The sequence below is a fragment of the Passer domesticus genome, chromosome 17 (genome assembly GCF_036417665.1).
Source record: "Passer domesticus isolate bPasDom1 chromosome 17, bPasDom1.hap1, whole genome shotgun sequence".
NCBI classification, from domain to species: Eukaryota; Metazoa; Chordata; class Aves; order Passeriformes; family Passeridae; genus Passer; species Passer domesticus.
Window position 1 is genome coordinate 8,575,873 of NC_087490.1, and position 26,461 is coordinate 8,602,333.

The following is a 26,461-nucleotide window of genomic DNA, read 5'->3' on the forward strand; positions in this document are numbered from 1 at the left end:
ATAATCTGATTGTGGGGAATCATCTTTGTACCAGGAAATCTCTGTACTGATGGAATACTTAGGCAAACTCAAAATAAATTTCTTTCCATTTCTTCCACTGTAACACCACAGCATAGAAAATTTATCTTCATTTTATATACATTAAGCTGTCTTCCTTGGACTTCAAAATAAATTTTAAAAGTAGCAGGAAGTATTGTCTTTCAGATAGCCTAAAAATCTTTGTTTTTCTATGAGTTGCCACTAAAATGCTGTTTGAATCATTGTAATGGAGGTTTGCTGGTCTAAGTCCTAAATACTCTAACCAAATATGTCTCTTTTATTAGTGATCTCTTGTGGCTGGCTGGGTCATCCAACCAATGGAAGAAAGAATAATACTAACTACCTGCTGGGCTCGACCATCAATTTCACCTGCAATGAGGGCTATGAACTCACAGGAGGGTCACAGGAAAGAACTTGCCAAGAGTCAGGAGCCTGGTCAGGAGACACACCCCAGTGCAGCCCAGTAACAGGTCTGTTGCCTTTTAGATATCACATGTTGTCACTGAAAAATCATTATCAAGGACAAGGCAATCTCAGTACACCATGATGGCCCTTGACAAAAGCAACTTCTCTTGGTAAAACATTGGACATGAGATGTCTGAATTTGTAGAAAAACTATTATTCTGATCCAAATAACAGGTGACTTATGGTGGGTTTGTGCATTCTGGTGGAGGTATTAAAGTTTTTGTTTTATCAATGGGTACAGGTACCTGAAGGCTGGGTGAAAAGGGAATGGAGCCAGGATTTTTTCAGTGGTGCTCAGGGACAAGACAAGAGGCCAAGGCATGCTCTGAAACACAGAAGCTTCCCTCTGAACAACAGAAACCCCTTTTTTACTGTGATTATGATTGAGCACTGGCACAGCTTGCCCAGAGAAGTTCAGAGTCTCCCTCCCTGGAGATATTCAAAAGTTGTCACTTCGTGGTCCTGGGCAACTCTCTCTGGGTGGTCCTGCTTGAACAGGGGAGTTGGACAAAATGACTCCCAGAGGTGCCATCCCACCTCAACTCTTCTGTGATTCTGTGATTCAAGAGCAGACACAGCCCACACTTGTTGAACCCTTCCACTCTTTTTTTTTTCTAAAATATTATGTTATCTCAAAACATAATTTTATTATTCTGTAGCAGTAAAAGTATTGTGAATGATGCAATAGTATTTAGTATAAATAACATAGATTTATTCCCCCTCTTGTGTTACTACTAATAGATTATCAGTTAGCTTGGGATTGTTGGATTTAGTAGTATTTTAGTAGCATAGGCTGTCTCTGTGATTTACAGAAAATGGCCCAAAATTTTCTTTTTATTCATTCACCACATAGACTCCAAATGTCCTCAAGATGGCAATATTTCAAAGCACCAGGGTGGTGCAAGGCCAGATGGCATGTTGAAGCACTTTCAATGCTGAGTTAATAGCTCCCAAAAGCACTCATCAAATAATTCATACTAACAGATTCTCCATTCTAAGACCCTTCCAAAGAAATGTGGAAAGTGCACTTCACATCAGCAATGAATTCCTGTCGTGCTGGCACATTTCATCAGCCTCTGCTGCCTGTACCAATTGCTTGTACATTTCCAATGCAGTGAGTTAGTAATATTTGAACTTAGTAATATTTGTAAGATGAACTGCAGTGAGTTTGGGCAGCAGAAAAATTCACAAAGGCCAGATCTTAAAAAGGCAATGGCAAAACTTTCTGCCAAGCTGAAAGCTAAGAATATTTTTCCACTGCTGCCATCAACCACATACATACTGGATAAGAGCCAGTCAGTCTCAATAAGCAAAACAGATGCTGACATTTACACTAGCAAAAGGGGGACAGAAAGGCAGCCCTGTGAGATCAGAGGAAAGGAGCTGGAAGATATGCAGTGATTTAATTCAGAATGATGGAGTCGTGACACAGCTTTGTGAATAAGCAAACAAAACCCCAATGTTTTCCAATGCTTTCCTGGAAGGTGACAAAGAAAAACAAGGTGTGAAAGAATTTTATTGATCTGATTGCAACAAAGATCTTCCTTACTATTTGATATTTTGTGTTCTAGTTCATTTGCAATGTGAACCAAAATTGATGGTTTCTATTAGCTGCAGGAAGTTGGAGTATGGCAATGCTGTCCACAGCAGCAGGATACTGGCAACATCAACAACTGAGCAACACAATATAAAACACAAATTTCTCCATTCTTTTTTTTCTTACTGCTATGCCCTACCAGTGGCATTTACAGCTAGCCTTGCTTCTCCTTCTTCCATCAGGTGTTCTGCTAGATGTCAGTGTTTGTCTGAGAATGCTATTTTATTGACAGGCCCAGGTCTCTACAGAGAAGAGAGGCAATACAGTTCAAAGTTCCTTTCACTAATATCTAAACTTCTCATATTTTTGTATCATGGACAGCTAGTACTTGCTTTCCACTAAATACATTTCTGCCTCTGGTCCAAGACACAGTTGAAATCCAGGGCCAGTTTTCCTTGTCATACTTCTCTATTTGGCTATTTTCTCTATTCTCCATCCCCCAAGCCTTCTCCAGAACAAAAGAGGTCCTTGTGTTGTCAAAATCTGTTGTTCCTGAGGTCAGTTTCCTTTATTGTTTTTCTCTTTACACAGCAGCATGCTGCTGTTTTACCAACATCCATTTTATCAAGTCCTGTGACAAAGACCTTCTTGACACCAGGAAAATGCTGACAAAATTAATGGACAGCCCTTCCCAATTTCTAGGTGCCTGAATGGATGACCACTGACCTAACCACTGTTATCAGCAGTCACTTTTTTACTTTGAAAGTGAACTATTAAACACACACCTTGTCGAATTATTTCTTTCATGCTGGTCAGGAGCACAGGGCCCAGCCCTCTGTTATTCCAAGCTTACAGGTGTATTTCTCTACAGTGCTGCAGTTTTGTGGCACATCAAATTCAAGCTCTGTCTTGCAAATCATCAAGGTTTTTTTTAGTAGCTATATGCCTTTTCAAAAGAGAATGTTTAAAATAAAGGCATGGGAACCATGAAAATTGGATGGGAAAGAGGTGGAAACAAGAAAATGAAATGCCAGTTATTTTACAAAATACATTTCGGTATTTCGAAACTTCAAATACAAATTATGTTGTTGGGCCTGCATATTGTTGTTTTTGAGTTTTGCTTCCTTGGACTAAAGTTTCCATGGAAATCCTCTGCTAATAATTATTTTGCTATGCTTCTAATTACAATCCCACTGCAAGTCTTGCCAGTACCACTGCAAGCTCTCTTCACTGAATATCACAAAGAGGAAGAACAAAGAAGCCATCCACCAAAAGCAAAAAGGAGATTCTACTAAAATGAGATGTAATATCCAGCTAAAAATCATAATATAGCGGCAACATAAGTACATGCAGTCTTTCTGAGACAGACAATATGGTGATATTAAGGGCAATCTAGTTTTGTTTGTCTTTTGGGCCACTTTCTCCTTTCTCCCCCTCTCCTCTATTCACTTTTAGATTTCCTTTTCCAGTCTCAGGCTCTGTGTAAATGCTGTTCATTTTGAAAAGCTGTCAGAAATCTCATTAGTCTTCTGTGCTTTTTTATAACACAAAGATTTCACAACAGAGTCAAATCACTACTGGACTAAGTATTTTAGCCAGTGATGGGTTCTCATCACTTGGCAGAGGCTGGGTGCCTCCCAGTGAAGGATGTGTAAAACAAACATTAAGCCTTGTTCAGAAGTTCCTGGATGATGGATCAATGCTTGTGAAACATTATGTATCCCATTTCGATCCTTAAACTTCATTATAAACTAAATTACCAGCTGAATAATCTGTTCTAGGATCATAGAAGTGTGTGTTTTGTCACTCTGCCATCACTGTGTGCTAGGCCGTGGGTTGGGCAGGTGTGACAAAGTGATGGAAGGAAGGGGTGACAAAAATGCAGCCCCGATGTATTAAGGCTCAGATACAAAATGCAGGAATTTTTGTTTCTCCCAGACAGCTCACTCCACATGCTGCATCTCCTAACTTTTAAAAATATTCTTATGTGTCATGGTAATCTGCCACTGCTTAGAAGAATAAGAAAACAAAATGATAATTTTTATTCAAAATTTGTTTCATATCTGGTTTCTTTCTCTCTTTCAGGTGTCCTTGTTAGGCAGTCACAGAATCAAGCTGACACTTTTCGTGTTTTAGTGTGTTCAAACTCTCTGATGCAGTTCAATGTACCCACATCAGAGCAGTCAATTCTCTTTTATGTAGATTATTAAGCAGCAAAGGTAGTTTCAAAATTTAATGCCAAAATAGGGGTAATATTTAAAGTAATCAAACCATAAGGAATAAGGATTGAAAACCATTTCAGTTGGGATTGACAGTTCCATGTCAGTATTGCACATGCAGGATGTTGACTACATATTAACCACTAGCCACCCTTTGTGTTAGAAAGCTTTTGCAGCCACCTGCTCTAACAGTCAAATGTAGGAATTCTGTGAGTTCCTAATCTTTACCAGTTTCAGAGAATCTGAAAGGATGAAAGGTTGGAAGGGGCCTCTGGACATCATTTACTGCCAAGGGAGGCAATTCCTCAAATAAAGAGAACAGAAAAATTAACACTATATGTACAATTTCAAAAATTGTTACGCGACTGCATTCAAACAGATATGAAGAAATCTATATCAAAGTCTTCATGGGTTTTTTTGTGGTTGGTCTCTGTTTTTCAGGTATCAAACAAGTAATTGTTATTGGCAGTGTATTTGGAATAGTCGGCCTTGCAGTCCTGGGACGTCTGTGTTATTTATGCAGAAAGGAGAGGTAAGCCTTAACTGAACTGAAAACACAAATCAACCTCCTAAAGAAATAGCAACTGTTATGACTTTTACAATAATAATTTACTAATGACCACTGGCAACAAGCTGCCAGTGTGCTACAGGTAAAAAAAGCACAACTGATGTATAAACACTGAGCAACTGTAAGTGAAACTGACTGGTGGGGAAAGGGGGCAGCATAGTGAATGAAAATGGTTTTGCCGAGGAATACTGGTGGATTGAAATGGAGATATGGTTGATTTTCTGAACTTTGTTAGCAACTGTTACAAATTTTTAAGCCTTCTCTGTTCCAGTGCCCACAAGTAATAGAATGCCAGATAAAATGGAATTGAAATTGAGTGAAAGGAAACAAAATGGGGTTATGGCCCTTGGAAAGAAGACTGTATGTGTGAGGAAGAACTAAATACTTCTGAACCTATCACAAAAAAAAGACAACAACCCACTGCCAAGCTAACAGACCACTGCTATTGGTTTTCAGTATTTCATCACTTAAAAATGCTACATTCACTACGAATTCAGCTCAAAGAAATAAGAATGTGGCATACTATGCTGTGATATTAAAATTTATGTGTAAAGCCATGCTACTATATGACCATTTTTTGCTTTCTATATGTGTTACAAAGGCCAAAAGAAATGTAAGCACATTTCCCTCCTCAAAATCAACCTTACAGCTTCATATGGAAGGAGATTTCTGTATGCTAAAAGTGAGATGCATCCACACTGTGTATTGATACAATAGTTAAGGCCTACGAACTGTATTTTGATTGTTCCTCTTCAGAATAGCAAATTGTTCTCTGCCTGTATGGGTTGCTATTTGATTACACAGCAGTGTTGTAAAGGGGGTACAAGGATGTACCTTGTACAAAGGATGTTTGCCCTATTTCTGTTCCTGACAAAGCAACTTTTTTTATGCTGTTTTAACTGTTAGTGTGGGAGTTTTTTTTCATGTTGGTCGATTCTTAGCAAAGCTGTTCTATCATTACTAAAATGTCTCACAGGCCAAGTAAGGACTTTGCAGAAGTTAGACGACTGCTTGGCATTACCACCTTGACACTCTGTCCTTTGGTATCTTCAGGTAGATGAGAACAAACAAACAAAAAACCCAAACCAAACAAACCACAAACCCAAACCCTATCTTTCTGCATGTGCATTTTCAGAAAGCAACCTTCAGATGCTCCTTTCGGCAGGGGAGCTGCTGTGTTTGTGTTTGTCGCTCTGGGTGTGTGTTGTGCTGTAGTCGTGGGTGTCCCCTCACGTCCCCGTGTCCGTGCCCCCTCCCGCCAGTGTCCCGGGTCCCTGGGCTTGGAGGGCTCCTGTGGCTGTCTGTGTGGCTGTGTGTTCCTGTCTGTGTGGCTGTCTGTGCGGCTGTGTCCTGTTTGTGTGGCTGTCTGTGTTCCTGTCTCTGCGGCTGTCCCTGTGCCTCATCCTGCCACCCGCGGCCGGGACAGCGGCCCCCGCCCGGCCTCAGCTCCGCCCGCGCCGGGACGCGGCCTACGGGGGACACGGCGGCTTCAGCAGCCGCGCTGCTTTCTGCCAGCGCTCCCTCGGCACAGCTCCGCAGCCCGCTCACGTCTGTGGGGCGGCTGGTGCCTTTTCACTTTTAGAACGACGCCCCAAAAGGCAGCGTGCGGCGCTGGCACCTCGCCGCCCGCGGAGCCGCTCATGCCCGCGCCCCTCAGAAAGTTTGCAGCGCTCTCTCCCTGCTCCGTGTCTCTCCGTGCCTTCGCGGCTTCAGGAGAGGAGAGCCGGGCTGCACCTGCGCTCGCCCGTGGGCTCCGACACGCCCGGGGGCCCGGCGGGCGGAGGGCAGCGCCAGGCCACGGGGCTGACGGGCTCTTGCCCGACCTCTTCCGCGGGACACTGGGTACGAGGGGAGTGACGAGAGCGGGGCTTGGGTCGCTGCTGGGATGGAGGAGTCTGTGTGTTTGTGTGTGTGTTTGTAGTGAGGCGTCCCGGCTAGGAGGAGGGCTCGGCGGGGCCAAAGCGCTGCCCCGGGGCGAACACCACCAGCCCGAACCTGTCGGTGTCAGAAGTGGAAGCGGCAGCCCTGCGGTCCCGCGCTGCAGCAGGTTGGGATGTCGGTCTCTATCCTTTCCTGTCACATGGCTGGTAATAGGATCCCTCATCTGCCACTCGGCACCTCGCCGGGGCGCACTTACAGGACACATGCTGTAGGGCCTCCGCTTCCCGCACTTTGCGCTCTTCCCGGCCGCCTGCCACCCCCGGAGAGCCGGGGCTGCCGCCTGCGAGCGCGGCGCGGCCCGGCGGCCGCTGCCTATGGAGCCTCCCGCCCTCGCCGCCGTCCTGGCCTTCTCCGGGCTGGCGCTGAGCTGCTGCCGGGAGCCCGTTCTGTCCGGTGAGTGCCGCTCCGGGGGAGCCGGGAGGGGGGCGCGATCGGGGCTGCTCCCCGAGCTCCTCGCCGGGCTGAGCGGCGAGGCAGCGGGGCAGCCTCTCCCCGAGCGCCGCAGCCCCCCGCGGAAGGGCTCTGCCGGCCGGCAGCGCCTCTTGGAGGTCGCGACGACGTCCCTTCCTGCTCGGCAGAGCCGTGCCGGGCTCGAAGCTGCTCGTGCGAGCACGCAGCGGGTGTGTGTGCCGGGAGTCCCTGGGTGCTTGAGGCTCTCCCCGCGCTTGCTGAGCTGGGAGCTCGGAATCTCCAGTGAAAGCATGGTGTAAGGGAAAGAAGAGCAGCGCGTTTCTCTATAAAAGTGGGTCGATAGCTAGCTAGTCTGCGGAATGGAGGCATTTAAAGGGAGAGGGGCGTGCGATTGTTATGTGAACTTGGGGCAGCAGAGGCTTGAAGGGTGAGCATCCCGCCTGTCCGCGGTGTGCTGCCCCAGCTCCCGGCCGAGCCTGGGCTCCTCTCACCGCTTAGAAGCCTGAAGCTCCACTTCCTAAGGTGATTTTTCCCTTAAAATTTCTCGGCACCCTTTTGTTCTTGTTTTAGTCGTTACTAATGATTTCAAGTGCTATGGTTCTCCTCTGGTAAACATTGGCCATGCTTTGCAAGATCAGAAGTGGCAGTTCCAGATGGTCGCAGCATCACAGCCATCAGATGTGTGGTCCTTCTGGATACATTTATGTATTCTTGATTGGTGTTTCTTCTTATAAAGTAGAATTTGCTCTCCTTTTTGAACACATACTTGCTCATCAAGTTTTCATAGATGCAGCTAATTAGAAACGGAAAATACTTGCATAGCCATTTTCAGTGAATAAAAAACATTTTACGAGAAAAAGTTCTGGTAAATTTCATTTCTTCTCAGAAGTAAAACATGAGAGTATTTTAGATAAGCATTTAGAGAGCTGCCTAGACAGGGACCATGTCTAAGAGTCTTTTCCCAGTACCATTAGGACGTGCTTGGTGCACAGAGTGAATATTCCTTCCTTTGCTTAGGTTGAAGAATGTTTGCTTGCAAGGTTTCTGAACAGAACACTCCGTGTGTAACCATGTCTCTCACCGAGAGCTGTGTGACAGCAAGTGGAGGGTATGGCCCAGTGTGAATGTTTGGCTGTTAAAGAGGACAGAAATGCCTGAGCACAAGCAGCTGGGACGGGGGGAGGAGGGAAGAGTTAATAATGCCTCCAAATGAAGGTGTAGCAAGGGAGAATGGATCTAGAAAGCACTGCCACCCATGTGTCTTCTGCTCAAGAACCTGGAAACAGTGCAGGTACAGCAACTTGTAATTTATACGGCATGCACAGGATCTGCAGAGTTCCTAATCTGCACGAGGTACACATCAGGGTCCTCGTCTTGACCCCAAATCCCACAGAACTGGACGGGATCAGCTGTATCAGGTTGCACTTGAAACTAGCAGAATTGTGAAATGACAAACATTACTGTTGCTTTTGGAAGGCAGTTTGTTGTATGGTATGTTTTTAATGCCTACTCCTTGTTTTGGTTTTTAATGCATGTTGTTATAAGCTTAACGTAAGTGCAGTCAAAATAAAGACTGTGTCACCATCATTTGCTAAGATAGGAGAAAAACTTCTGGAATTACTATACGGAAAATTACTGCAGTTGTCAGAAATGAAAGTGAATTAACAACCATTTTTGCACATAGTACTGTGGTACTTTCCACCTAATGTTTCTGCTTCACCATACGATGTTCAACAGTTTCTATTAACTCAAGCACTGACATCTCTGTGTTCAAACCTTGGCATTTGTGCATTCAAACATCAGCCATACATAATTTCTCAAGTGGATCAGAAATAAGAAGTGTGTGAATAGATTACCTACCATTAAAGGACTGTTTGAATTTGGTGAGTTTTGTGTTTCAAGGCCAAAGAAATGGAAATGCCTTCAGGAAATGTTAGTTTTGGTGAACAAATGTTATTTTATATACTCAGTGCAATAAGTTATAATTTGTAGTTTCTGCATTTATACCATTCATTTAATTTCCCCATCAGAAATGTATGTGATTATCAATCTCTTTTTCCTTTCTCTGTTTTCTTTCCATTTAGCAATACTGAGTCACCATGTCCTTGGTTCTTTTCCCAGCTGAATCTTTCCTTTGAGCTGTTATTCCAGCCTTCTCTTACAAGCCTGGTATCTCTTGTCATCTTATTCTGCCTATGCCTTGGTGATTCAGAGAAGCAGTTCTACTTGATATGCCATAAGCAAGCCTCACCTCATGAAAAGACTTAAAAAAGCAATTTTTTTTCTAACTAGGCAGATAGGGGATGAAATAGTCAGACATTTCAGCATATCATGCTTGTACATGCATAGAGCATAACTCAAAATCCAGAGTTATGAGAATAGATTTAAGCAGGATGGAGCCAAAGAAGTAGGAGGGAGGCAGGGATTACATGCTGCCAGCTGCAAAATTTTCATTTTTGTCATATCACACCATAATGGTTGTGCAGCTGACCACTCCCTTCATCCACACAGTGGCTATGGCCCATCCTGATAAAATTGCCAAAGGGATTCAGCCTGCCACACTTGACAAGGGAACAACAGTTTTAAAACTTCACAAAGTAAGAAAGCAAATGGGTGTATTAAGGAACAGAAATTCTTACGGGGTCACATCACACATTCTTACTTCCAGAGATAAAGAATCACAAGGCAAGCAAGTGTGTTTGCATCTTGTGGCTGAGGACCAGCCAGCAGCTGCAAAGCTCTGGCTAATATAGCATGTTTGTGTAGTACAAATAAAAAGACAAAAGGGACAGAATGCATTTAGAAATAATGGGAACTGTCTCTTGTGCTCATAACCTAACTCGTCTGCTTCCAACATAGTCCAGAAAAGGTCTGGCCAGACAGAATTTTTTAACAAAAAAAAGTGATGAAAAGTGATTAGCTTGATGATTAAAGTCAAAATTTCACAAAGATAGCAAGTTCACGTGTATGACAGCTCTCACACTGCCAGGGAGCACAAGTATCAACTCTGCATGTCTGTACATTTCCAGGAATGTACATTTTTACAAGACAGATGCTTCAGTCAAGGCTTGATCAAATCTCAGGTGGCATAATTCAAGTATAATCAGATATTCACTGTGGCTACTCTCTGGCTTGGACCAATGCTAATTAGGTCTCTAATTCTGACTAGCAAAAATGATTGCATTTGAGGACTTTCAAAAATTGTATGTGTATGTCTGTGCGTGTGTTTGCATGGATATGTAGAATGAGCAGGATACAATTCTTAAATTACATGTGGAGTGCCCCCACATTGTAAAGGAAAAAATGATCAGCTAATCAAGTGCCCTCATAGCATCACATCAAAATTGAACTGTCTGATTTAAGAAATGGGGAGTTGTTTTCCAGGAGTTTTGATAGTTGCTATTTTAAACAAAGATAATTCTTTTTTGATGGTTTTTCTTTAGCTTGTATCAACTGTTCTATTGTGGGAGGTTCTTGCTGTTACAGCACAGGCACAGAAGCCTGACAGTTCTGATGAGTGGTTGTATTATATTAGTATGAATTGAAATAGAAAAGTATTGAAATGCAAAAATAGTACACTATTTTTTCACTCGGGTAGATCTAAATCAGCCTTATACTTCCCAAAAGCATTTACTTTGCATCATAATATGGAATGAGAATTTTTTTCCTGACCACTCATGTGATAGTATGCAAATTAACTTTTGGTTCAGTCGATAAAACTGCATCTTCAAAGAAAACCATTGCAATGCTAAAAATATTTTTAATAATGACCACAGAAGCCATATTTGTGTCTTTCATCTCCTGAAGCTTCTTCTGGTTTTAATCAGTGTTCCCACATGAAGAACTGTGGCAACCTATGATAATAGAATCCCTATTCACATCTCTGGGGAAACAAAAATGTTCTCATGTGAAGAAGGTGATGTGGTGTTCTGCCCCTTCCACCCGTGGGCCCCTGCCTCTGTCACTGCCGGGGTATCTTGGCATCAGTTAAGTGGTTTCTGTCCTTTCCTCTGTGCGTTACTTTCTCATTGAAGTGTTTCTGCTGTCTAATTATACCCTTTCAATCAAATTAGAGACTGCAGCATCTGGTTAGTGCCTGTAACTGTTGCCATCTGCACCTAGATACAGTGCTTTCATTTAAGGAGGAGTGCTCAAATTGCAATCTCCAGCAAGAACTAGAACAGTTTAGATAGAATGGAAATGACTTAAAATTATTCTTGGAATACTCTGCAAGCGCATGCATCAGGCAACCCACACTGAGTCATTATCGGACCTGGCACCCTTGGTTTCATACCCTTATATTCTGCTTAAGCATTTTTCTGACTTCTCTAAAAGGCTTTAGGAAAAACAAGTGAAAACTGAGCAGGCAGTTATACCACGTAAATTCAAGGAACCTTTAATTTTTGGTCCAACCTTACATTTAATTACACTGCTGTAATGAAACCCAAGATTTAAATAGTAGCCACTTTCATTTATCTTTCATTAATCTGCAGATCCTTAAAAGAAAACCTTGCCTTTTGTTGGGTAGTAGGTGGTAAGATAATTTCTGGCTTGGGTAGGCTAGTTTCAGGTTGATAATTGTTGTCAGTCTCTCTGGACACTGCTCAGTGCTCCAAGTAGCTTCGAAAACATTAAGCAAAGTGGTTTGGTTTGTTTTTTTTTTTCTCTCCAGTGCAATAGGAAGAAGTTTGTCATTCTGAATTTTCAGTCTCAAAAGCTATGTACAGGCCTCAAACTTGGAAAGTACTCTAAGAAGTCATTTAAACCACCCTGAAACCTCCATCCCTTCAGTCTGCAATTTGTAGTGTCTCTAGATGGATGTCTTTGAGAAAATCGTTGGAAGCCAGTGCAGACTCTGAAATGTCAGTGATTTATCATCAGTAGAACATCAGGCTGTTATAGTCTGCACTACCTTAATTTTTCAAATGATCCTAAAGTGGCGCCCATGTGGAGTGCAGGCAGCCATGCAGTCCCAAAGTAACAAAAGAAAATGATCATTGTAAGGTCCCTACATTGAAGAAGAAACCGACACAGATGGAAAGAATTTCTACAACAGCTGCTGTTTGATCTTCCAAATGTTGATCTGGCTCTAATAAAACTAATTGTGAACCTGTATCACACACTGAGTATTCACTTACAGTGGACAACATCCCTGGTCTTGTTTTCTGCTTTTTTGTTCTAGCAGTTGTCACTCAGTACATGCTTACCTAGCCTCAGCATTCATTTTAAAAGTTACTTGCTGTCAACCATGGCACCTGATGTGCTGAAAACAAAACAGCCCTGACAACAAAGTGCGGTCCCTGTTTTCTCATCAAGGCTCATGAACATGAGCCTGAACAGCATCTGTTGGAACCTTTTGTGACTAGAACCTCTGCAGAGGTTCTCTGATTAATTATCTCTGATTAATTCTGTTTACAGACATCCCCATGACACAGCAGAAGCAGCAGGGTCATTAGGCAGTTAATTGAGTGAAATCATTGTGGACACTGATTCTAATCACAGATTTGACATAAGCCTCTACTTTAGACTATGTCTGAAACCCAGCTGACTAAGATCTTAGAAGTATGAGATCACGCACTTCTAGATTTGAGTGGTCACAGCTTTCTCCATGTCCTGTCTGAAACCCTAGTGTTTTAGTAGAGGTTTACAGCTGACAGGACAGTCTGAGCCTTGTGTGCATGAACAAAATCCATGTGGCAAATCTATCAAGCACAGTGGCAACCTGATGCCTTCTTGGGACTCTCAGCTGTAGTGTCCACAAGGTTTCTATTCTTCCCTTGCTGTCCTTGCCACTGGGAGAGGACTTGGATACAATGCAAGTTCTGTCACAGTTTACCATAATCTTACAAAACTTTAAGGAATAAGGCTTGCTGAAATTCACAGAACCAGTATTAATTTTCTTGAGTGATAGTTCTGACGTTACATTCCAAGTGATGGGCTTCATACCCTAAAGTGTCATGGAAGTATCACTTAACCTAAGGCTGCCACAAACAAAGAGAGGTGGTTGTTGCTGGTTGATTTACTCCTTTCCCCCTCCCTTTTGCATCATCTACCAAAGAGAAATCAGCTGATGTGAGTAAGCCAAAGAGTTTTACCAACAGTGTTCAGTCCAGTCTTTTCCGGCTGTTTAATTTAAATGACCTCATCTGAATTAGTTTTGTGCAGACAAATCTAGGTCATCTTTTTTTTAAGCTCATCTTTCTACAGAATTATTGCATCAGTGGTACAAGACAAAAAGTAGGGTGGAAGTTCTAACCTCCTGTTCTCCAGAATCTCTTAGGGCTTGGATTTGAAATAGAGAGGACAATGATCTTCCTGCAGACAAAACATGCACCTTCAGCACATTGAAAGTATTAATTTCATGGTGAAATCACTAAGGTAGTGTCTTGGCTGTCGTGCAGCAAAATATGATGAAATCACTGCGTGTGATAAACAGAAGAATTTTTTGTTGTTGCCAAGTAGTGCTTACTCTAAATCAAGGACTTCTCAGTTTCCCATGCTTAGCCAGTGAGCAGGTGCACAAGAAGCCAGGAGGGAGCACAGCAAGGACAACTGACCTGATTTTTTTAAAATGCCAATATTTATTTGAAAATATTGCACTCCCATGCTATGGCAAAGTCGTTATTAATCCTTAAGAAAATCCAAATTCCCTGTAAGATGAAAGGTTTTGTATTTCATTTGATAACAGCTGCTAAATTCCATTTCACTTTAAGTTTCAGGGATAATCAATGATTTTCCGTGGTATCTCACTGCCTCCCCTTTCCACATCCACATCTAAGCCAGGGGAGCTTTGTTTCAACTCAGCTGAAACATTTGCACCAAACTTCTTGATAGCACAAAGGAACACAGGAGGCACTGATACAGCTACCTATTGTCTGGGGAACAAAAACTGCAGTTAAGAGGAACGAAGAGAGATAGGTAGGCTAGATAGGTAGGCTCTGACTCTTCCTTTTTTATCTTAAAGTACAGTGAAGTTTGAAGAAAATCAGTTAAAAAAAGCTGACACGAAAATGTAAGTCAGTCACTACTGCAAGTTAAAGCATGGGCCAGTCTTAGCAGATCCTAAAATGGACTAAGTTAACTTCAGTTTAGTTTGCCAGACTAAATTCAGGTATTGTAGCATTCCTTAAATTTCTGAGTAGATAGAAGTATATATTGCTTTTCATTTAGGAGTGAGAGGCAAAAAAAAAATATAAAAGCACAAAGCTAATGTAGATACCTTTTCTGGATGTGCTTATCACTTTTCACAAATTCTTTTTGCTGCTTATTATTTTGTTTATCTATTTTGATTACATTTTTCTCTCTTTTCTGCTAAAATTCATCAGCTTATATTTTTCAGCTATAACTTACAAAAACTTTTATATTAACTGCAAAGTAAAAGAGGTATTGAAGAAAGTCGCTACACAGTCATGACCTTAAAGTGGGTTTTTTTTTAATGTTTACACAAATAGCTGTGGTGGCCTCAATACTGGAAACTCAGATTTGCATTTTTAAGCAAATGTCTGCAGCCCACCTGTTTTGCTAAGGCAGGTAAATTACAGTAAGGAGGAGTATTGACCTGAAGCTTGTTTTTGTTAAATTATACACCTTTCTGTCCACAGATGATAACAGAATATATTAATGGCTGTGCAGACACCTCTTCTATGTGCCTTCAGCAACAAAATTTCATTTAATAGAAATCCAAACTTGCCTAGGCATGAAAATGCACGGTGAAAGCACAAAACCATTGTCTTTCATCTGCTGTGTAATAGAACTCTGAAATAATTATTATAATTGTACCATTCTGATATTTGTGAGCCCAGACTAAACTAATTTCAGAGGCATGGTTTTAATAATACATTTTTCCTTCTTCTACAGTAGTTCTAAATACAAAAACAGTGTACTGTTAATATCAGGATTAAAATGTAGGTGGGTTTTTTTTTTCCCCTCTTCCAACTGCAGCTACACGGGTCTTTCTAGACTTGTTTTGTAAGTTAGATTTCATGAGGGACACCTGAGATCAGCACATACTTCAGAGCACTCTCCCACTCCCTCAGGGCAGTAGAACATCTCTGCAGCTGCAGTATGGTTTCTACAGAGAACATCTATCAGATAAACAGGAGCTTTCACAGCCTGTAGTTAGCAGAAAGCCAATTTTCAATGAATTTCCCCAGTAATGCTGTCCAGTACAAAGAAATGTTTACAGCAGTGTAACACAACAGTTTTAATTCTGTCCCAGACTGTTATGTTTTAATCCTGTTAAATAAATGCAAGGATGATAAATGTTAGCAACTATTAATTATAAGCAGGATGGACTTATTTATGGTAAACTAATTATAATGAGTCTTCCTGGGAGATAATCACGGCATGGTTGAGATGAAAGTGACCTCTGGAGGTCATGTTGTCCAAGTGCTGTGCTCAAGCACAGTCACCTGAAGCAGGTTGCCCAGGACCATGTCCCGGTGCCTTTGGAATATCTCCAGGGATGGAGATTCTACAGCCTCCCTGGGCAGCTTGTTCCCAGGCTCTGCCACACTCACATTGCATAATTTAATCAAAAATGCTTGGCAATTTTAGCAAAAGTAAAATTGTTCATGCATTTGGATATTTATTCATCAGAAGATGTCCAGTGAACATGTCCATGGCAGGGGGGGTGGAACTGGATGATCTTTAAGATCCCTCTCAACCTGAACCATTCTACAGTTCTGTGATTAACAAGGCCCAGCAAAGCCAGGCAGCATGAAAATTGTAGTTCAGCTGAGAAGGGGCTAATGTATTTAGTGAAATCATTCTCTACTTTGGTTTCTGACTTATTGAGTATTAGGAGGCTGGGAAAATAAATGTTAGTGGGAGAAAATATGAGTGGGGCAGAAGAATACTGACCCATACTTTTTAATGTGAAAGCATAAATGCTTTAGTAGCAAATCACAGTATTGTGATTGTACTCTGTTGAAGGAGGTCCCTTTCTAAGGCAACTCAATCTCTAAGAATTTTTCTAAATCAGAATGTAAATGTTGGTAAGATCCAAGTCTTTCACTTTGTAAAGTACAGATAGTCACAATTTTAGCTGAAGTGGCATGAGATTTTGGTTAATATGCTGATAAGTAGCAGACTGATAATGTCATATGATTTCATTTTTGGAAAATTAACAAGAGTCATCCTAATGAGTAAAACACAAGGGAAAGTAAAAGTAAAAAAGTATTATGCTTATTCAGAAGATGCATGTTAATTGTGTAAACCTCTCATCAGACCTGTCTTATACATTGTTTATTAAAGTAATGACATCATAATCTCTTGAATAGAGGTTTGACTGAAAGCTTAAATCCTAGCCAGCATCTTTAACTGCCTAAACAATGCAGGAAGCATGGTCTGCTGGATATGGGGTGGAGGGTGAGGGAGGAACAAACACTAAACCTACATACATTCTTTCTTTCCCATTTCTCTTTCTTCCCAGAGTGCTATACAGCAAACGGCGCTGACTATCGTGGCACTCAGAACCAGACCTCCCAACATGCAGGGAAACCTTGTCTTTTTTGGAATGAGACCTTTGAGCATCCTTACAACACTGTGAAATATCCCAATGGGGAGGGAGGCCTTGGGGAGCATAACTACTGCAGGTAAGAAATATCCCATTGCTTTAGCATTGCCTGAATACCAGTGTTACTTTAAGCAGTTGACAGAAAATTGGGAAACATCCTGTCAGGCAGTGAAGAATGTCAGAACCATGGGTATCTAACACTTTTTGGTTTACCCTGTAATCAGTACCCTGAATCTATCGGCACCATTAGTAGAATAACTTTTCCAACCCAGCTCCCACACTTTCAGCACAGTCTCTATCATGTGTCCAGTTTATAAGGTGGCATGACAGAGAAAGACTACAAATTACTTAAATGAAAAGGTGGAGATAAAAAAATCAAAATTAGAGGGACACAGTGCAGTGAGTGTCTGGAAGAGTCTCTGGATGGATTTTATCCTCACGCACAAGCCTGGTTCTGTTACACTTCCCAAGTTTTGTGCTAATGAAAGTTTTGTAGTGACAAAAAATTCTAATTGAACATCAGTAATAGAGTTGTTTGAATTCAGAAGCTCATCTGTCAGGGGTTACAATACCAGATTAAACCATGGATTAAGTGCATTAAAACATGCACTTCTGTTTCCTTGCCTTCTAGACAAAGTCCTCCATAAATATGGATAGAACTTAGAACAAAACTTAAATAAGAACTTCAGAATTTAGGGGCCAAATCAGAACTTAAGTTCAGAGATGTTTAGGCTCTGCAGGCTTTTTTTCATCTCTGTGTCTCGGTAGGCATACTAATACAGAGCTGTGAAAAACACAGTGGCCACTGAATTCTTTGATATTAATAGCAGAATCAAGAATGCAATTTTGATTGTTTCTGTGTGGCAATATTCTAGACTGGCTGTATCTACAGGATCTCACTTTTGGCAGTCATCTCTGGCTAACATTTTGGTTAGTACAAAGCAAAACATGTACAAGCTGTGCAAAAACATGCATGAGAAACTGAATGTTTATCCAGATACTCAGAAAACACTTGAAACTTGCTGTACCTAGCAAATGAGAACTTGGTAAATGTTACAAGAAGCAAGAAGCCTATAATCTGATATGCAAACCTGAGAAATTACTTAATTACCAAAAAGAGCTTTTTTACCTGAGTCTGCTAGGTATTAGATTATCCTCATTTTCTTCCTCACACTGCATCACTTTGCCACAGGTGTATGGAATGACAGTCCTAACTAATGGATGGCTTTTTACTTTACATTCTCTTGAAAGAAAGCTTGGAAAGTCACTAAGAGTGCCAGGGTATATCTATAGCATGCAAATATTGTTGAGGGCTGTGATACAGCTGGTTTAGTTCTTTCTCTGACATTCATCTGCTTGATGTCAATGGACAAGTTGATTTTCCCCTTTTCTCAGGCAGTACATACCTCACAAGGCTTTTTTAAGGCATAATACCTCGCCTTGAGATTTGATTTTGGGGACAACATTTGAACAATCAAATTTTACACTTGAAGTATTAATCAGAAGCATGTTACCTCTCCATGGGTGGTCCTTGCTTGGAATACTTTGTTTACTGCAAGACACCCTGTTCAGATGGAAATGCCTCAGCATTCCACTCACTTCAACCATAACAAAATTATGAGGACTGAAATTTTTGGAGATTTTGAAAGACAGAGAGTTGTTTTCTAACTGCCATGCACTTCTGAGGTTGAAGACAAAGATTTCTAAAGACATTCATCATGTTTCTCTCCAATTTCCTTGCATTTTTAAGGCATTTCTATGTAGAATGCCATTCTCATTATTAAATTCCTGACATACGGTTTCTGTCATGAAGATGTAATTTTTCCTGTAACTCTGGATACAAGGGAAAATGGGTTAGTTCAAGTACAAGCTTCACTTGGTTTTAGTCTTCTACTTTTTTTAGCTACTGGAGGCTCTTGCATTACACCTAAATTCCTAGCATAGCTAGTCTTAGACTTTCCTGGTGCACTACTAATCTGTTTGAAAGCCTAACTAGCAACATTTTAGTCATCTAAACTGCACTGAGCCCACCAGTTGTTTTCAGCAGTCTGCTATTTGACCAAAAAAACATCCACAGAATTTCTAAAATTGGATCTCCCACAAAAGAGTTGTTAATAGGCGTAAATGACAACTTGCAGCTGAACTGACACTTCAGTAGGGCTGTGTCATTTATAGAATTCATGCCAAAGCACATGATAAAAAGATTGCAACTGATCCTAGTTAAAAGAAAAAGTCATAGTTAAACCTGACTGTCCAAAATAAGAATTTATTCTCTTAAATAGATCTTTGCAATGTGAATAGTCTTTCACAGTGTATATAGAAAAAAAACTTTAAATAACCTAATGACTAATTAGGTATGCATTTGTAAGTGGTGCTACACAACAGCAAATAATTGTAAAAATAGTGATCATCATCATCATGGACATATAAGGAATTTACCATCAATATAAAGAGATCACTGGAATGGATTAGTCAGTTTTATTGAAAGAGAGGAAAATAATTCATTCTTTCCCAGAAGACTTTATCAGCTGTGTCTTTTTATCACCATACACACAGAAGGTTGGAGTCTGGACTATTTTGTACCAAGGCAGAAAATCAAGTTTATGAGTCTATGGAACCTGCACACAGGATGTGGGACAGAAAATCTTCCTCTCTGTCAGTACTGACCAGAAATAGCTCTGCACCTTTTAACCTTAGAGTAAAACAAAGCTATATTTTAGACATTACTAGCATCTTATGCTTGATGAATACTAATAACCAAAGCTATCTGAACTTTCTGATAATGCAAAACTTTGCAGTTTTTTGGTAGGTACTAGAGCAAAAATGGTAAAGGCATTTAAGCTTAATAAGATTGATTTTTTTGGTGTCTTTTTTGAAAAAAAATGATGAATTTCACTGAGTGTTTTTCTCTTTCAGAAACCCTGATGGGGATGTCAGCCCATGGTGCTATATTGCAGAACATGAAGATGGAATATACTGGAAATACTGTGAGATTCCATCCTGCCGAAGTAAGAGCACTGTGCAGTTTTTTAGGCCTGCATCTCAGCTGAGCAGAGACTGGCAGATCCACAACAGTGGGCAGTGATTTCCAAACACAAACTAGGATAAGGCAAAACAGCTTTTTTCAGTTGCAGAATAAGCTGTATTTTAAAGAGGTGTCTTAAGAGTTAATGACAAGCTTACTGAATTGTTCCTCCTTTTCATCTCAGAATTACTGGATTATATTATTTACAAATAATACTGTATGACAGGGAATCACACAAAACTTGTTAAGTACTGCTAGTTCTTTGAATCCATAGATCATTAATTTATTAAAATCTAGAGGGCAAAAAAAAGGAAAGTTTTTACTAGGTGTAGAAGTGTCCATCCATTGCAATTTGCTCATAAAATTAATTACATTAGTTTAATGTGTATAGAGCATCATACACAGAATTGCTTGGAGGAAACATAAAAACAATATGAGAGGACACAGTGAAAAGGTGTCTGTGTGCTATATGGGAACTCTGGAGTAGAGTTCTGTCTCTGGCAGGTGCAGATACTTAACATTGCTGTGAAACCACAACTTGGACTTCGATTTTTTTAAAATCAGATCATTTACAAGCTACTCACATGAAGCTCCTTTCCAGAATTTAATATTTTTAATGTATTCTATTTTTTACTATGTCCACAGTGTCATGATTGGTGTCAGCATCTTCCAAAGTTCTTTCCTAAATCACATTCTTTAAAATAAGCCCAAATATTAAGAAGATATTCTAGTCTTGCATGTTAACAAGCAACCGTAGCTATACATTTTAGTAGGTCTAATCATTAATGTCTTCACTTGCTTTTCTAACTTCTTTTGTGCAAGTATCTTCTGTTTCTAAGGCATAACTTAGGTTTTCACTGCTGAGCACCAGAGCAGGTGTCCATATGTAGACACACATTTGATTGGAAGAAAGTTAAGAAAACAAAACCAGACAAGAAAAATGGAGCTAAAGTGATTTTTTTTTTTACTTTGTTCATAGCTTTGTTGTTTTGGGGTTTTTATGAATGTGAATGACTCACATCTTCATGCTAGGCAAACAAATACATAAGTGTGACCTTAAGACAGATGGCTTTTACCTAGACTTAAACACAGATTAAGGAGTCTAATTTAAATAACACAAAATCATTCAACACTCTGATACTCATTGTTCAGAGGACATCATACTCTTATTTTTCTAATATACAAGATATGATTTGAGAAACTTGACCCTCCTAATTAAGAACTTTAACTTGGTCTAAAATGAAAGAATTTGCATTTTCTTTAAAGACCACAGATGTTAACAAATTATCTGGATATGGCACCAGGAAAAAAGCTGAAAGACAAATTCTCTCCACTCCATTTGTTCTACACAAAGGATCCTTTTAAAACCAGCCTTGCTCATTTTCTCTGTGGTGGGGAGCAGAGGATTTAAACTTGGACACTTACTTGCACAGATAATCCAGACTTACATTTACAAAATGTCCTTTTGACCAGTAGCAGCTGCTTCAAGCATTGCACTGAAACTCGATACTAGAAAAAGGAATTGCAGCAATTTAGAGCAAACTGTACATTGCAAGCCCATCCAAATCTTAATACAAACCTCATGGTTTATGAAGCTGTGTAAAAAAATCTTTTATTCTTCACCAGACTTTCTGTTTTCAGTAAGCATGATGCTAAGTCATAGGACCATCAAAACTATCTTGTGAACTGTACAAATGAAACACAAAGTCAGTTTTTGAATGCAAAACTTGGCTTTTGTGATGGAGCAAGAAAGCAACTGTTTAAAACAAAACCTATTTGAAAATTTTTAGAGAAAAATTTCTTATATAAGCTTCTTTTCCTTAATGATATTTACTACTAGAAAATTATCTGGAACATAAGTTACCTATTAACTGTGCCCACATAATACCATGGCAGTGCCAGCAACATGAAGCATCTTGATTGCCTAGAGAGATTTGCATGCAATGATTCATCTGAACAATAATTAAGAATCTACAGTTAAGAGTTTTTCATTATGGTGATGAATTCACATGATTATCTCATGTGTCTCATTCCCTAATATTTACACATAACACTACATGCTTCAGTCAGAAATGTGTTCTGACATTCTGCATAGTAACATACAGAATTCAGCAGTGTTAGATGAAGATGGATGAGCACCATCACAGAAGACAGTGTAGTTACTCCAGGAGGAGCTTTGTCTTCCCTTTTCTTCCTCTCTCCTCTTTCATGTCTGCTAAGCAGAGTGGAATGGACAGAAACAAAATAAAAGGCAAGGCTGCAGCTCTGAGTGCTGAGAGAACATGTGCATCTCACATGGAGGATTCAGAACTGAATGCTTCAGATGGTTTGTTTGCAGTGCTGCAGCTATTCCTGACTTTTTTGGTCTTCTTGTTAATGAGGTTAAGTTTAAGTTCAAAGGAAATAACAACTTATACTTCCAAAATGTGAGAGAAAGAAAGAAAGGCTTCATGTTTATGACTCACATGACTCTCTCCCCATAAACAGATTTCATTACTGGAATCATATTTCCAGTGTGCATGTAGGTAACATAATAAATTTGATTGAAATATGGAGGAGGTGTTAAATGGCAGGGCCAGCTAAATTATCCAGATATGTATGGAACACAGGAACAAGGACAGCTCAAACCATTTGTGCATGCTACCAATGGAAAAAGCTGGGAGGCTCTTCAAAGACAGCTAGATGAGCATAGCTGGAACATGGTTTTGAGCTCAAAAGGATTAATTCCATATTTTAATACATTGAATATGTGCCTCAACATGTAAAATGAAGAAGCTGTGGTGTTTGCCAGGACCTCATTATGTCAAATGCTGCTTAAAAGAAAAATAATATGCTTGTGCAAAAGAGGTGAGCTTTTAAGCAGAAGAGGACAAATAGATACAAATGGCTGAAGACTGTAATAGTGAAACATCACTGGTGAGCATGAACAGTAATTGCAGAACACTGACTACCTCATTTTTTTGCCAAGTTTCTTTAGTAGGCTAAATATTAAGAGGAAAGAAGGTTAAAATACTGCTGGGACACCAGAGACTTATTAGTCTTAGGATGTACGCTTGATTTAGTTAAAAAATTTAAGAAGTTTTCAAATTACTCAGGTTTCTTAGCATACTAAAGTACTAATCCTCTGGAGCCAAGGTTGAAAGGTCTCACTAATAAAGCTACTTTAAAAAAGAAAAAAAAATTAAAATCCCAGGTCTCTTAGGAAAATGAGCTAGGTTGGATAACTAGGAAGCTTTTTCAGGCCTGTGAAATCACGCACAATACAAAAAAGAATGAACTCTCTCATGAGTTATCTGCCCAGCTGTACTCAGCTGGGGTGGGGCTGCAATGGGGATTTCCAAAGGTATGTAAAATCAGGCTGTAACTTGAAGTCTCAGTACTTATATGAATGTTGCTGCAGGGCATATCAAAGCCAAAACTCCATGCAAGTATTTATAAATGAAAGTGTATTCTTAGAGAACAAAATTAATTTATGAACAGTATTTCAAGCAATGTTATGTCATTATTTATAATAAGTTTACTGGGTACTCTAATAACCAATGACTACATAAATAAAACACTCGTACAGGTCTCTGAGCACATCATGTCAGAGCTGTGGCAGTTAGGTGGACAAAAAGAATCCATATCAATCTGGCACAGGAATAAAACTTAACATGGAGCTAGTAACAGATTTAATTTCAAGCATGTGAATAGATATGACAAGTGGGCAAGGGATCATTTTATGCCATTATCCCAGCACTGTATTGTACTCCACATCCTCTCCAGGGGTGGTCATGGCTAAATTCCAGTGCTTTGATGAAAAGTGCAAAACCAAAAAAAAACAACAGAGCAATGGTTTTTTGAAGGGAGAAAATTCTGATCTCCCATAGTGACCAAGGACCCTTGAAACATCATATTAATGTAAATAGATGGGTTGTTTCCTTAAAGTAATATTGCTCATTTTTAATCTCCTTGTATGCTGCTTCAGATTCATATCAGCATTCAAGTTTTAAATATTAGGAATTTCCCCTACATTAGTCCCTCCCATAAAACTTGCCAAACTCCATTCTAAAACAGTTTAGGTTCCCTTCCTCAAATATCCTGTTTTGAAAACTTCCAGAATGTCATGTTTGGAGGTCAGACAGAAATCAAACAGTTTAATTTCTATTTTCAGAGTATGCATGCCCGTAGTAAAAAAAACCCCAAGAAACACAACCCCCGTGAACCCCCCACTTAATACCTTGGGTTTTTTTAAATTGCCTCTTTCAGGAGAAATGAACAAGGTATTTATTCTCTATATTTTGCTGCAGCTTACTGAAACCAGCTAGACAGTCTTACAGGTATATTGCTGAGATGATATGATACTCTTTTGTCCCATCACTCATCCCTGGGCGTGTTTGGAAAATATGACAAGAATCATACAGAGCATGAGTAACAAAGATTAACAAAGAGTTCCCATAGAGCCCAGAACACAGCAAGAGCTGCTCAGTGACCAGGTAGTGCATGAAGCACTCTGGGATGCTTACAGGCACTTTGGAATGACTGCTGTGTGTCACTCTTGCCAGTGCCAGGAAATCTGGGCTGTTACAAGGACCATGGGGAGCCACCACCTCTGACTGGCACCAGCGAGACCTCCAACAAGCTCACCATCCAAACGTGCATCAGCTCCTGCCGCAGTCAGCAGTTCAAGGTGATTGCTTTGAAATCCATTTACAACACGTTTTCAAAGACAAAATGGCAACATGCCTAGAGGTCTTTGTCTATTTCTCCTCTTCCCCATTTTTTTTAACCTTTGGGAGGTCTAAAGTTGCACTTTCACCATGGAGATCAAGCCCCCTCTCTGCATCCAGAGGAATCTGGACAAATGACTAATGAATAACACCAGGAGAAAACATGGTTGCTTACTGCAATTGTGAGTGTCAGGGTGCCCTCCTTTCCATCTTTCCCCCTAATCTTTAGCATCCTGACAGCCCAAACAAAAATAGCCTGTGGTGGTTCCTCTGACTAATCATACTTCTCCAAAACACACATTTTCTGCTGCCAGCTTTCTTGCTCAAACAGCCTCCCGCTGTCACTCCTTCAAATACTATTCCTCCCTTCCTTATGCATCTTTGTTGTCAAAGTTTGCAGGCATGGAATCAGGTTATGCTTGCTTCTGTGGAAATAATCCTGACTACTGGAGATATGGGGAGGCAGCCAGCACGGAATGCAACAGTGTTTGCTTTGGAGACCACACTCAGCCCTGCGGTGGGGACGGCAGAGTCATTCTTTTTGACAGTAAGTATTGAAGCAGGCTCAGCTTTTCCCAAAGGAGAGGCCTCACATGTTCAGCAAATTAGGGAAAAGGCTCAAAACAAAGAGAACTGTTGCACACCAAACAGCAAAACACCTCAATTCGGTATAAATTAAAGCTGCTTTCCATTTCTGCCTAAAATACTTATCCATTAATAATGTGAATTAGCTCTTCCAAGAAATGATGCTTGCTCATGCTCCAGAGGTTCTCTCACTTTCTTCACAAGTGGTGCTAAGTCAGCTGTCAGAAACTCCCTGAGAATTGATCTTACTAGAGAGTAAAAAATGGTATGTGTATGTATGGATATGCACTGTCAGTTGGTGGCATTTGAGTTCTCTCTGGATTCACTGGAGTTTAAATTTTCAGTTTCATACAGCTGTGAAGGAATATCAGTCATTAAGCAGTGAGAGCTAATAGTCACTAATCCACTTTCCTCCCTGCCTGATGGGGATGGAGTGGAAGCCCCTGAATCAGTGATTTATCTCATCCCATTTCTGCAGGGGTGCAGGAGAGGGTAATGGTTACACACAGGACAAAGGAAAGTTGCAGTGCTACAGTGATGTGTAGGCCAGAGTAATGAGGCAAGAAAAGACAAGAAAAGCTGTGCTCCCAGTGCTGAGGGAGGGAAGGAGCAGCTGCAGAGACTGCATCCTGCTGGCCTAGCCAGCCTGTTCCTTCAAGTCACATTTAAGTATTAGAATCTACAGGGTGCTAAAACTTTGCAAAAATTAATGTATTACCTCTTTTTTCTTTCTTTCTTTCTTTCTTCCCATTTTTCTCCCTTTCCTCTTGTTTTCACAGCCCTTATTGGTGCCTGTGGAGGGAATTACACTTCTGCTACAGCTGTGATCTATTCCCCAGATTTCCCTGACACATATGGCACAGGCAAAGTCTGCTATTGGACCATACAAGTTCCAGGAGCATCTCAAATCCACTTCAGCTTTGTCCTTTTCGAAATCAAAGATGCTACAGATATGGTGGAATTGCTGGATGGTTACACCTACCACGTTCTGGCTCGTTTTAATGGCAAGAACAAGCCTCCCCACAGCTTTAACATCTCTTTGGATTTTGTCATTTTGTACTTTTTCTCGGATGACATCAATCAAGCACAGGGATTTGCTATCAGGTATAGAGGTAAGAGTCTACCTTTGCTGTTTCTACCTTTCAGTGAAGCATTTAATTCACACAGGAGACTTCTGAATTGGCAATTAAAGAACAAATTTTCAGCTCTTACCAAACAGGTGTTTAATCTCTCTTGTTGCCACTACTCACTGGGAGAAAGTTTCACCAAAATTTCTCTGTTTAGAACATTCCAGTCAGCTACATCATAAATAGCAAAACACAGGTTTTCAAAACTTGTACTTTGCTATTTATTTCATAATTTCAAAATTCAAGTCTATACTTTTGTGTTAAAACAGACTGGAAAATGAGAAAGGAAAACAAAACAAACAATAATCCATCTGCATG

At 40.4% G+C, this 26,461-nt stretch overlaps 2 protein-coding genes and 1 long non-coding RNA gene across 17 annotated transcripts in view; 2 read left to right on the forward strand and 1 right to left on the reverse strand.

Annotated features, from left to right (window-relative positions):
- SUSD2 (sushi domain containing 2) overlaps nt 1-5,390 on the forward strand; it is a 16,403-nt gene extending 11,013 nt beyond the window's left edge. The window contains exons 13-15 of the mRNA XM_064392047.1: nt 324-509; nt 4,702-4,792; nt 5,100-5,390. Coding sequence (XP_064248117.1) covers nt 324-509; nt 4,702-4,792; nt 5,100-5,112 — 290 coding nt within the window. The 3' untranslated portion in view covers nt 5,113-5,390. The remainder of the gene's footprint in view (nt 1-323; nt 510-4,701; nt 4,793-5,099) is intronic.
- Nucleotides 1-7,124, reverse strand: part of LOC135282376 (uncharacterized) — a 33,723-nt gene extending 26,599 nt beyond the window's left edge. For all 12 annotated transcript variants that reach the window (XR_010348574.1, XR_010348582.1, XR_010348581.1 and 9 more), the window contains exon 1: nt 6,966-7,124. This is a non-coding gene — a long non-coding RNA (uncharacterized LOC135282376). The remainder of the gene's footprint in view (nt 1-6,965) is intronic.
- KREMEN1 (kringle containing transmembrane protein 1) overlaps nt 5,981-26,461 on the forward strand; it is a 40,329-nt gene continuing 19,848 nt past the window's right edge. The window contains exons 1-6 of one of the 4 annotated variants that reach the window (XM_064392057.1): nt 5,981-6,670; nt 16,614-16,776; nt 19,614-19,705; nt 24,267-24,391; nt 24,825-24,978; nt 25,796-26,128. In XM_064392057.1, coding sequence (XP_064248127.1) covers nt 6,469-6,670; nt 16,614-16,776; nt 19,614-19,705; nt 24,267-24,391; nt 24,825-24,978; nt 25,796-26,128 — 1,069 coding nt within the window. In that variant the 5' untranslated portion in view covers nt 5,981-6,468. Of the gene's footprint in view, nt 6,671-6,702; nt 7,163-8,180; nt 8,472-16,613; nt 16,777-19,613; nt 19,706-24,266; nt 24,392-24,824; nt 24,979-25,795; nt 26,129-26,461 lie in introns of those variants that run through there. The other 3 variants (XM_064392056.1, XM_064392058.1, XM_064392059.1) reach the window with 3 other exon arrangements.